The sequence below is a fragment of the Mangifera indica genome, chromosome 7 (assembly GCF_011075055.1).
Source record: "Mangifera indica cultivar Alphonso chromosome 7, CATAS_Mindica_2.1, whole genome shotgun sequence".
NCBI lineage: Eukaryota > Viridiplantae > Streptophyta > Magnoliopsida > Sapindales > Anacardiaceae > Mangifera > Mangifera indica.
In genome coordinates, this window is record NC_058143.1 from 19,958,775 (window position 1) to 19,971,352 (window position 12,578).

General features: G+C 31.7%; 1 protein-coding gene across 1 annotated transcript; it reads left to right on the forward strand.

The window, feature by feature from the left end:
* The first annotated feature begins 9,772 nt into the window (after nucleotides 1-9,772).
* Nucleotides 9,773-11,586, forward strand: LOC123221873. Its single transcript, XM_044644836.1, has 4 exons — nucleotides 9,773-9,922; nucleotides 10,008-10,118; nucleotides 10,303-10,734; nucleotides 11,381-11,586. The coding sequence occupies exons 1-3, from the start codon at nucleotides 9,836-9,838 to the stop codon at nucleotides 10,717-10,719; spliced, it is 615 nt and encodes a 204-aa protein (XP_044500771.1). The 5' UTR covers nucleotides 9,773-9,835; the 3' UTR covers nucleotides 10,720-10,734; nucleotides 11,381-11,586.
* The last annotated feature ends 992 nt before the right edge of the window (nucleotides 11,587-12,578 follow it).

The window sequence follows — 12,578 nt, forward strand, 5'->3', positions numbered from 1 at the left end:
AATTGTCTTCTTCTTCTTTTTTTTTTTTTAAATGAAAGTTGGTTTTGAGATGCTATCATGTTTTGTCATGGTGGATCTTATCTTCTTCAAGCGCACTCTTGGATTTGGATGACTTGTAATTTTCCATCCCTGTTACTTTATGGCTTCAATAGTACGTGATTTTTAATTTTTACCGTACCAGGACGATGCTTATATGCTTAACAAATTAAATTGCATTTCCACTATTAGGGATTTATAAAGCTGGGTTAGTTTCTTGCACGTATATGCAATTCAACAATATCGGCTGACAATATAACTTCAGCCCAGTTCACCTGATGTTCTTTAATAGAAATAATAACCTGATAGCAATGGTTATTCTTTTAATTTAAGTAGTTGATGTATGCCAACTACAATGAACTAACCAGTAAGAGTGAATTCGATCTAAGTTAAACTAAGTTTGAGATCGACTTAAGTTTGAATCAAAGTCATAATATTCAACTCAATCTCAAGCTTGAGCTCATTCAAGCCGATACACAATGTCACTGAATGGTTGCCATCAAGGTTAATAATGTCATCGGATGAATGAACAATATCATCGGTAGAATAAATAATATCATTAACAAAATAAACAATATTATTAAATTAATAAATGAATTAATTTCAAACCAAATTACTAAACTCAAGCCGTTTTGATCTGGACTAGGTAGGATCGAATTCACCTCTACCAGCCAGTATGTGTGTGTATATGTATTCCAGAGGCTTTTTTTTCTTGGAAGTGATGGCGTTTTCTAGGAACTGGGAGGAACATATGCGTAGTTTTCAAAATGGATTTCGTATACTGGCATCATTGGCAATGTATTACAATCACAATATGTATTTTGTCTAAGTCAGGAGTGAGCCTCTCAGCATCAGCTTGCAGACTTGCCAAGACAAACAAGGCAACAAATTAAGAGCAGAAGTAATGTCTTAATGATCAATCAAATAACCCCTATTAACTGAAACAAATTAAAGTCTGGCTAGTTGGCGAATTTCATACGATTGAAAGGTTATGGACGCAGGTCTTTTAAGAGCCGCGACAAGGAAATGAGTGTACGGAGCGATGGAAAGCATTAGATGATTGAAAGGCTACGGGCAGTGCAATTTTGCATACATCAGATGACATGCATGTTTCATAATTATTTGCATGCACGGTACGAAAGTATAGGGTGAATTAAATTAAATATTTTTATAAATTTATTCAATGCAAAAAAATAAAGCTAGTCATTCTCTTGAGCAAATAACACAAACAGTTTAAGGCAACGACATTACAACGTATATTCTTTTCATTTTTTTTTTTAAGGTAAGGTGAGCAGCAAATGAACAAAAGGAGAATCCAACCTATCCTATATAATCTTACTTTACAAGAAAAGATAACCCAGGCCTGCCCAGTAAGCAAAAAGTACATATAATTCATCAACCATGTACAAAAAATAAAGCGAAAAGTAGTTGCTTTGGCTAGCATTCTTAGGGCTGAATGAATGCATTCACAAATGTCTTCCAGGAAGTCACAAAGAGCTGTATGTCCTTTACATAGTAATGAATACAAAACTCTTCTTCACGAGCCAATCTTCTGCATTGTTAACTGATATGTTTCAAATAGATGCCAAAATATAATTGCCGACATCTATACCTGGTAATGAATATTTTTAATATATTATACGATATATTTCTCGTTTACGCCTGCGATCACTGTATGTGTGTGTTTGTATATGTATATATATGATACCCAACAGTTTAATTTCGCCAGGTAATTTATTTAGTATATTAAACATGCAAAATCATGCAGTCATGGACTCATGGTCTCCTTCGTTTCATTACATTACTTCTTTGTACATTTAGTAATTTGAAACATGCTAGTTTCAAATTATTACAAAGTCTATATTTCACAAGCTTTATATTTTAGGGTTTCTGCGTGATCATTCTTAGTAAAACAATGGCGAACTTAAAAATCGATGCCCTTTATGAAGTATTTTCGTCTGAAGTGAGGCGTTTTGTATCAGCTTGCAGACTCGCCGAGGCCAACAAGAAGGCAACAAAGAGTACTACTAATAAGGTCTTCGCGATCGTCATATTGCTAGCTGCTGCTATAAGCCTTAACCCTGCTGTAAAGTAATTACTAAAAATAGTCAATTATAAATTTATAATCACAAAATGTTCAAATAGCTGCTAAGACCAAATTTATTAATACCGGCTTCAGTTTGCAATAAAAGATAGAAGGATGTGGTAATTTATAGGGGTTTTGAGAGATTTAAGTTCCTATTTTGATTATGTGCTCATTCGGTAATGAGAGGTATTGGATATATAATAAAAATTAATCTGATATAAAATGAATAAAAACAAAAGTAAAAGATTAATTTTCAAAAAAGAAAATAGATTAAGGATCTAATTTATGTTGTCAATTCACATCCAAGCATTTGTTTAGAAGTGTAACATTATTGATATTAGTATCTTCTCCTAATAAATATGATATTATTTTTACAGAAATAAACTGCATATACTAATAATAAATATAAATACGGATAAAAAACATTGACTTATTATCATGTGATTAAATTTTTTTAAGTTAATTATATAAACAATAAAACCTATATAGTACAAGGGGGATACCCTAGGTAACGGTTGAAAAACCAAGTATGGCTACTTTATTTGTAATTTAAAATTATTCAATTATATTATAACACATCAATATTTATATTTATATTAATACATATTGTTAGTAAATAAAGTATTATTGATGTTACAATCATCTAAACACTCTTTTATTTGAGTTAAAGTCAGTACTCTATTTAATATTTGAAACTATATTAAAAAACAAATCAAGAATTCCTTTCAGGAAAATCCTCATCACATGGCCTAAGGAGAATTGAGAGTTTTATTAAAGTTTATTTTCATAAATTTTGCTTCTAAAATATCTAATATATTTAATAATACACATGATGTGAATAAAAAAAAAAAGAATAATATTATATATATATAAACATTTTGATTAATGATATGTGTCGTAAAAATAAATACTAATTTGAATACCAACAATAATGTGTCATATTGTCATTATTACTCAAATTTACATTTATTAAAAATACAAATAACATTGCCCAAACATTTTTACTAATTTATTCATACTGACTAGCATACCAATATGTGATTAAATGTTATCATTGTTTATTTTTTTCTAACTTTAAAATCATTTATTAAGTGTCAAAATTTAACTAAATGAACTGGTAAAATTAGTGATAGAGCATTGATAATTCCTAATCATAGAGCTAATATAGAATTGCATTATGTGGTAACTTAGGGGAGCGGTTTAGTTACCATATGGAAAACACCAACATATGAGTTCTACTCCCAAAAATAGAAGAAATTTACACATTAGTTAAATTAAAAACAAATATAAAACTTGGGAGAATCATTGTAAAGTTTGTTATTGACATTGAAAAATCTAAAGTTACATTAGATGTTAATACTTTTCGATGTAAAATTTAAGTCTCAGACTTTACACTTGACATCATAACATATCATCATGCTCAATAACTCTAACATGCACACAAGTTGAATGTACAATAACTCCTTGCTATCTTGGGCAAACATTGAAATGTTGGAGTTACCACGTGTGTTGCACAATTATAATTGGGAGACATAGTAGTGACTCACTCTATTACTAGATAATTCAAAACTTAAGAGAATAACACCCCATAAGTTAAACATTGATATTGGAAAACTGAATCTCACATTTAATAATATAGATTTCTAATGTAGGGTTTATATAATCTAGAATTTCTAATCTCAACAACCAACTTCTAGGATAAGAATGATGATAGATAAATCTTTGGTCTCAACTGTTCACCACCACCCCCTATATGTGTGTGTACTAATTTTATATATATATATATAAAATTATCATTGAACTTCATAATTATACTAAATTAATATGAAGTTATTCTTGTTGAATAACTTAAGATAAATGTGGAGTTATTTTGCTATTATTAGTAAAGAATTATAAGCTCTCCTCAATTTGTACATCATGCAGTTACAAATGAGAATCAAAACTAGATTTTGCATCCACCATGATAGCTTTAAGCATATAATAAACATACTCACAACCATGCACACTTTATTTATTTCAGAGACATAATAGTCGTCCTATATATATATACACACACACTATATACAAAGCAACCACGGATCCTGATAGTGGAATTAACAGATGCCATACTTATATTCAGGATCTTAACATGCTAGTTTTATTACAAGCTTCACCATGTTTATACAATAATCTCCATCAATATGTACACACACACACACACACACACATATATTAATATTGAAAACCTTTAGTTATTTTATGGGGGATTAGTACCATTAAAACAATGATGAGTGTTTCCAATTCCAGGACCCTTGTTATCACAAGATCCCTTGTTCTCGCCCAGGGAAACTTGACGCTCAATAATCATCTTGCTCTTTTGAGTCTTTTCATCCAGACTAAGCCTGTTTGCATCAGCATCCACACAAACCAACACCACCATGAAGGCAACAAAGAATACTATTAATGTCTTCATGATCAATCAAATCATATACCTGCTGGCTGCTTGCGTAACCCAACCCCTGTAAAGTAAAACAATTAATTCTAGCTAGCTACCAAAAAAATTTTTTGTTTCTAAGAGAATTTACAAATACACTAGCTAGAGAAATAAAACTAGAGAAATGGGAAGTTAATAATTACCAGCTTACAACGAGGAAATTAATGGGCGCAGATCATCAGATGGAAGGATATGGCAATATATAGGCCATTTACGTACCTGTTTCGAGTAAGTGCGCATTCTTTTTTATAATCTTTCATACTATTTTAGTTTTTATAAATTTCTATATTTGTGAATCATTTTGATAATGTATTAAAATAGAAGTCCTAATTAATACTATATTTTCATAAATTAATCTTCTACATAAACTAACTTTATAGGCCGTAATTAGAACAACAATACCAAATAGAACTAACTATTATTAAGCATTAATTCGATGATAGGTGTAAGCACTTAAAAAGCAAATGGTGTAGTGGCATATCACAAACTTGCACTACGATTTGTTGAGGCTTGCAAGATTATGATTTGATAATTAGGCTTGACAAAGAGTGTGAATATATCATAAAAATGTTAAATCTATGACTTCATTGGGCAAGAGTGCATATATAAATATTTAATTATCATCTAACATTTTGGTTTAATAGACCAACATACTTTCAAAATATTGTCTGCTTCAGATATACAATTCACCATGGTTTTTTAAACTGTATCTTAATAGCTTAAAAGTTTATAAACTAGTAATTAGTCTTATCTTAGCATTTTCAAGTGTCCCACTGTCACTCAAGCGAATGTGTAAAATGGCTCTGATGCTATTTATAATATTCTGATCACAATAATTTTGTTTTTGGGTTTAAAATATAAAATGCATTTTCATAATTTAAAAGCTAACATATTAATTAACTAGTTTTATATTAACATCCTCAAACAATGTAAAAAAGTCATGATATATACCCAATATATCTGTCATGTGTGATTTATCTAGAAGTCCTACTCGTTAACTTCGGATAGCAGTTTCCAACATTTTAAAACAGTTATACAAAGTCGTCATCCAAAGCTAATGATAGTAAAAATGGATGCAATAAAGATAAAATTGTCTTTTTTTAATATAAAATTTAAAGTTGATTTTGAGGCGATATGCTTTCATGCTTTGTCATGGTGGATCTTATTTTCTTCAAGAGCACTCTTGGATCTGAATGACTCTACCTTGTGATTTTATGGCTTCAATAGTATGTGATTTTTAATTTTTACCAACCTGATGTTCTTTAATAGAATTAATAACAACAATTTGGTGTCGATATAAGTTGCTGCCTCAAAATACGTTCAGTTAGGGTTTGCTACTCCTAATGATACAAATCACAAATGAATATTAAATCAACACTGTATATTTTATCTCCACCCATGATGATGGCAATGGTTATTCTTTTATTTCAACTAGTAGTTGTATGCCAATTACGGCATGCTAGCCCTAGTCTGAAGGCAACTTATAATATTTAATTCAAATTTGTTCGAACTGATAGATATACAAGTATTACTAAATAACCACTAACGAGGTAAATAATATCCTCGAAACATGAATCATCTATGCGATAAGCAGTATCTCCAAATAGAAAAATAAATTGATCTTGAACCTAGTTGTCAAATTAAAACTTCAATCCAAAATTGACTAATTCAAATCAATTCGATTAGAATCAACCCAGATTAATCTACACTTTTCAGTTATATGTATGTATATATATTCCACAGGCTTCTGCTTTCGGGGTTGTTATCAGTCTGCCAAAAATTAATGATGATGGCGATTTCTAGGAACTGTGAGCAGGATATGCTTAGTTTTCAAAATGGGTTTTCAATACTGGCATCAGTGACGATAGCCTCTCAGCATCAGCTTGCAGACTTGCCAAGACCAACAAGAAGGCAACAAATTAAGAGCACAAGTAATGTCTTAATGATCAATCAAGTAACCCCTATTAAGTGAAACAAATTTAAATTTACCTAGTTGTCAAATTTCAGAGGATTGAAACTGAAAGGCTGAGTGTACACAGAGCGATGGAAATTCAGCAACAGACGATAGAAAGGTATGGGCAGTGCAACTTTGCATATGTCAGGTTACATGCATGTTTCTTCAATTACATGCACTGTAAGAATGTATAGACTGAATTAAATTAACAATTTTTATAAGTTTATTCAATGCAACATAATAAAGTTAGTCATTCTCTTGAGCAAATAACACAAACAGTTGAAGGCAACGACGATACATCATGTATTCTCTTTTTTTTATTTTTTAAGGTATGGTGAGGCGACAAAGGAACAAGTGGAGAAAAAGGATAAGCGAGTATAAAATCACGTTGGTCCCCTGAAGTTCAAAACGGACCTCAAAGAAAACATTCACGGATACAAAACTCTTGCTCACAAGCCAATCTTCTGCATGGTTAGCCGATATATTTCAAATAGATTCGAATATATAATTGCAACGGCAATTAATTTTTTAATATGTATACGATTCATTTCTCATTTGCAACGGCGATCACATTGTGTGTGTGTGTGTGTGTGTGTGTATGCTATCCAACTGTTTAAATTTGAGAATTACTTTCAATCATGGTCTCCTTCCTTTCATTACATTATTTCTTTGTACATTTATAGTAATTTGAAACATGCTAGTTTCAAATTATTACAAAGGCTCACCAACCATTGTAGTATTAAACATATGTAAGCTCCATATCAATATATTTCCCAAGCTTTATATTTTAGGGTCTCTGCATGATCGTTCTTAGTAATATTAATAATGGCGACCTTAAAACCCGATACCCTTTTGTGAAGTATTTTCGTCTGGTTTGTCACCCCCAAAACAATGGTGCATACCGTTTTCGTTTCCGCTCTTCTGTGGACATAATTCAGTTGTCAGACTCTGGAGTTGATGCTGCTCCACTTTGAGCTTGCCCTTTTCCGCCGAAGTGATGTTTTTTGCATCATCTTGCATACTCGCCGAGGCCAACAAGAAGGCAACAAAGAGAACTACTAGTAAGGTCTTCTTGATGGCCATATTGCTTTAAACCTGCAATAAAGTAATTAAAAAATAATTAATTTTAATCACATATAAAATGTTCAAATAATTGCGAAGACAAAATTCACTCAGGCAAGAGAAATGAAACTGGCTAGTGTTATGGCCAATTAATACCGGCTTCACTTTGCAATTAGAAAAAGAATGTGTGTGGATCATGAGACCTCTTATTGGAGGTTTGTTTTCAATGTTAATCCAGAGTTTTCTTATTGTCCATCCGGTGGGTTGGATGTGTTTAGGGTGTACCCGAGTCCTCTTATTGGAGGTTTCTTTGTCTTTTTATTTATACATGCATTATTAATACTTATTATAAGTATAAATAACATTACTCAAACATTTTTCACAAACTTGTTATTTATACTAACTAACTTATGATAGTTTTTTTTTTTTTTAATCTCAAAATTATTAAACGGGTGTCAAAAATGTCACTCATTCACACAAGTGAAATATTACTAGAAACAGGCTGTTGCCACTTTAAAAGGCAATGGTGTAGTGGGAGTATCACAATGTCACAACATAATTGAGAGAGGGAAGATGAAGAATTTATGATTATGATTGATAATTAAGCCATTAACTTTCCATTTGTAGATCTTCAATTTTTTAATAATTAGTCATGGCATTAAGTTTTCCAATTCGATAATTCAACTCATCTCCTTGATTAATATTGTTACTCTAATGTAATAAAATTTTCGATGAAATTTAATATTTTTAATTAACCTAAATTTAATAATAATCAACTTCGTAAACAACAATATTAAATATTATTATTAGACTAATATTATATGTTTTTGGTGTTATAGTCAGGGCATCATCAGCTTAGATTTCGCGCATCAAAATTAAATGTTTTTTCTTTTATTCTTCAAAGGTAGACTACAAAAAATCCATGTCGGGAATATAAAATTCGTGAGAAAACTAACCATGGTTTTAAAACGCAAACTGGTCAGATTCAATTGAAACTCGGTAATCAATCCAATTTAGATCAAATTTTATTTAGGTATTTATCATTAAATCAGATGAATTTGTGATCGAATTAAATGAATCACATTAGTATATAATTCAAATGTCAGATTAATCTGGTTAAACCTTCAGGTCAACTTACAACTTGACGGTTGGATCGGGATATACCTAAATTGATCCTTTGATTAATCGGATCAAGCATCGGTTCAAGTTTGAAGACGTAGGAGGAAACTTATCGTGGCTTGACTGTTAACTAATATTATATGTTTAATTATTGAACCTTATAATTATTTCAAAGACCTGAATAAAATGTTTGACTATATGTTGAAGAAAGTGATTACAAATTAATCAAGTTGGCATTTTAATTATGGGATTCCTAATTAAGAATGGATAAGAACGAATTACTGTGGAGGAAAATGACGTCAAATATATGCATGAATAGACGAACCCCTGTGTGACCAACCTTTTATTATTCACCACTAATCAGGTTTTAATTTATTTGTTTAATTGCCATGTCCAATAGTTTGTGTTCAGTGCATAAACAATATTAGTAGAAGGTAATATTAAAGTTAACTAATAAGTAATAAATTAACTGTCTTAATTGCTCATGTTCTTATTTCCTTTCCCAACTTGCTGATATCTACTAAGATATTACAAATTTATAATAGTTTGTTCATCGTAGATTTAACAAAATTAAGGTTAGATTCAATTTCGGGTTTGTCCAAACAAAATTAAATTTATAACAAAAAATTTTATAATATTTTTGAATTTTATAACTTATATATTTATTAATTATATCTTATATTTTAAATTTGAAAATAAAAATTTTATAAATATAAGTATAAAATTAAAAATTTTTTAAAATTTTTAATATTTTATTTGAGTCGAATTATAAGCTCACGGTATCACCATATCGATCAACAACAAACTCAAGAGTAAAGTTCGAATGACTTAGAGCTTGGCTGCGAGCTGCATGCCAGCAGCCCACTCGTTTACAGCCTATCCTAAGCGGCAATACTGTAGCAAAAAAGTCCACGATGTTGAAGTGGAACTTGCTGAATCTGTTCATCCAGTGGGGTGTATTTAGAGAAGTATAACGTGGGGATAGGCGAGAGATGTGCAAGGAAATATCTTTCAGTGCAATAAAAAGAGAAAATAAATAGGCCCATTTCAAAACAATAAAAAAGATTTGAAAACATCCCGCCAGATTCAAAGAGCGAAACCAAATATGAAAGGTTATCAAACTCCACAGCAAGATCAATCGCGGCCGTCCAATCTTCCGAATCGCAAATTTAAGGAGTCTCATTCGAAGAAGGTTATAGTTATGACAATGCAAATCTCCAGTTCAAATTCAAATTCAAATTCGTTGTCAAAATTGTTGTTGTTTCTTTCTTTCACAGGTTGTGAAGAAGAATTTAAACGCCGAGTTCACTTCAGTTCATGAAGATCTTTTGACGGAAACAGTCAAAGAAGATTTCTCTCCGATTTCTAAGATATCGGACGCCGACGAAGTATGTTTCAGCTCGATTGTACTATTTTTTGTTTTCTGTAATTTTTTGCTGTCCTTTTGTTTCTAATTTGCGTTTCCGTTAAAAAAATACACAATATTACCTAAAAAGACTGTTCGATATTGTAGTTTGATTTTTATTTTTTTTCAAATTTCTTAGTTCTAAATTTGTTTTTCTTCTGTTTTAGAGCTTTGCACTAGCTTCGTTGAAACCGTTCGATCTGCCTCTGACATCTCCAACCAAGATCAACAAAAATGAGTCCGATCTTTTATTGGATGATTATCACTTAAAAATATCAACTAGTTCTGAGATCATTTCACAGGAGGCAGAAGTATTGGCGAATCTTCTCAAACAAGCTCGGAATCAAGTTTCAAACTCGATTGATACAGATGCTCGGTCTAAGAGACTTCTGGATGCACTTGTTAAGATCGTTGTAGAGGAGCTCTACGCGGTGCCTAAAGAGAAGGACCGTTTGACTGAACTTGTTTTGATGAAAACTCGTATTGTCTCGCTGTGTTTCTTGTTTTGGATTATTGCAATGTCTGTGATTTTTTCCTGCAATTCACGCTCTGGAAGATCTTCCATTGGACCTCCGCCTACTTGATCTATTGCCTGTAAGGTAAGGTTCCTTGTTTGGCTTAGTAGGTGAAACGACTGTAGTTCTCTGCATCTAGACTAATAGGGAAATTCGTGTTATTAATTTCTAAAGTGTAATTAAATAGCCTTCTTCCTCGTTGCTTCCATTACATGCTGCTGTTAGGTTCATATTCGATAAATAGAGCTTCTAATATTCTTATTTGCATGATCTGTTAGTTCGCTTTGACTTTAGCTTGCTCTGGCACAGTGTTACTAAACTGAATTGAGCCTTCATTCAACATAGTGTTACTCCTCTTTAAATGTCAGACCTACAGTTTAAAGCAACCAAGGTTTAACCATATCCAAGTGAACATTCAAGTTCAAGTTGGTCCAAATCAAATTCAAAATAAAATTGTTTTGAATTGAGTTTGAGTTTGAGCTCATCAATCTCAAACAACTCTCTTGAATTCAAACCTATTTTGAGTTTGCTCTTGTTCAAACTCAGCTCGTAAAGTCAACCCCGACACCGTTAGTATTTATATGTCAGACCTACAGTTTTGAGGAACCAAGGTTTAACAATATCAAGTGACTGCATGTGTAACCGTAACATAATCCCATTCCTTGTTTCATGAACCAGTTTTATCATAGATTTGGTTTAACCAACAGGAGATTATCTGTTTGTCGAACAGAAGTTTTCAGTTGGAGGGATTAGGGAGAGCTAGAGCGAGTAGCTGTCCTTGATTGTGCTTAAATGAAATTTGAGGTTTGTGATCTAACCATTGGCACTCTTTAGATTTGTATTAATGTTACCAGTTTTTAACTACAATGTTTCATCCACTATGATATTTTGTTTTACGCTAACAATCATAATGATATGCCTTTTCTATTTTCACGATTCTAATGCTGTTTATTTCTCCTACGAAAGTCTTTCTGCCTGTCTAAATGATCTATGCTAACTGTTCATTTGCTCTGGCATTGTGCTATTAACATCTTCCTAAACTTGAATTGGACTTTCTTTTAGCATGGCGCTATTCTCCGTCAGATGCCACACCTTGTTTTTCCTGCATCTAGTGCTATAATTGTGTCATCGTAGATTCCTGTTCTTTGTTTTGTTCAGTATAGTAGTAGGCTCATGTGCGAATTATGTGGTCCAACTTGGGCCCAACTTGAAGCCCATTTATGACAATCTTTAAAAATATTAAACCTAAAGAAGTTTCACACCCCACTTAATTGTTGGATCTCTCGCACTGCATATACACATACATACATACATACATATATATGACTCTTGCACATGCACCTGCACTTGCGTGTGCATGTGCACGAATACGCACACACATACATATGTATGTATGTATGTATGTGTGTACGTGTGTGTGTATATGTATATATATATATGCAAACACAGATGAAGTGCTTTTTATTCTTGAGAATAATTATTGAGGATTTTCGTTAACACGCATTTGCATCAACATGACAGTATTATTTGGTCATTATCAATCTAGAATGTTGAAGTTCTATTGAGTAATGTCTTTGCGTTCTCTCTTCCTCCACTTTCTTTGCTGGTGGTTTAGGCCATGTTATCTATCAGAATTGGAAATTGAATTAAGTTATGCAGATGGAAGATTAATTTTTAAGGATGATAAAGGTTGAATTTCTTATTTTCTGTGACGATTATATAAAAATGCAAGAGTTCAGTATTTTAAATTTAGTTTCTGAGAAATTATATCTATAGCGCTAGGTCAAAAACCAAAGGGATCAGGAAGTCTAAAATTGTTAATTTTTATAGTTTATCTTGTGGATATCAAATTTGTAGTTTGAAAAAAAATGACAAATGAAATAAATTGATGTAAACCAGTCAAGTGAAGAAGATGAAATTAGTTCTTA

Coding starts and splice junctions, on each gene's coding strand:
- LOC123221873 (XM_044644836.1), top strand. CDS start 9,836: ATGAAAGGTTATCAAACTCCACAGCAAGATCAATCGCGGCCGTCCAAT. Junction 9,923..10,007: donor AGGAGTCTCATTCGAAGAAG/GTTATAGTTATG, acceptor TTTCTTTCACAG/GTTGTGAAGAAGAATTTAAA. Junction 10,119..10,302: donor AGATATCGGACGCCGACGAA/GTATGTTTCAGC, acceptor CTTCTGTTTTAG/AGCTTTGCACTAGCTTCGTT.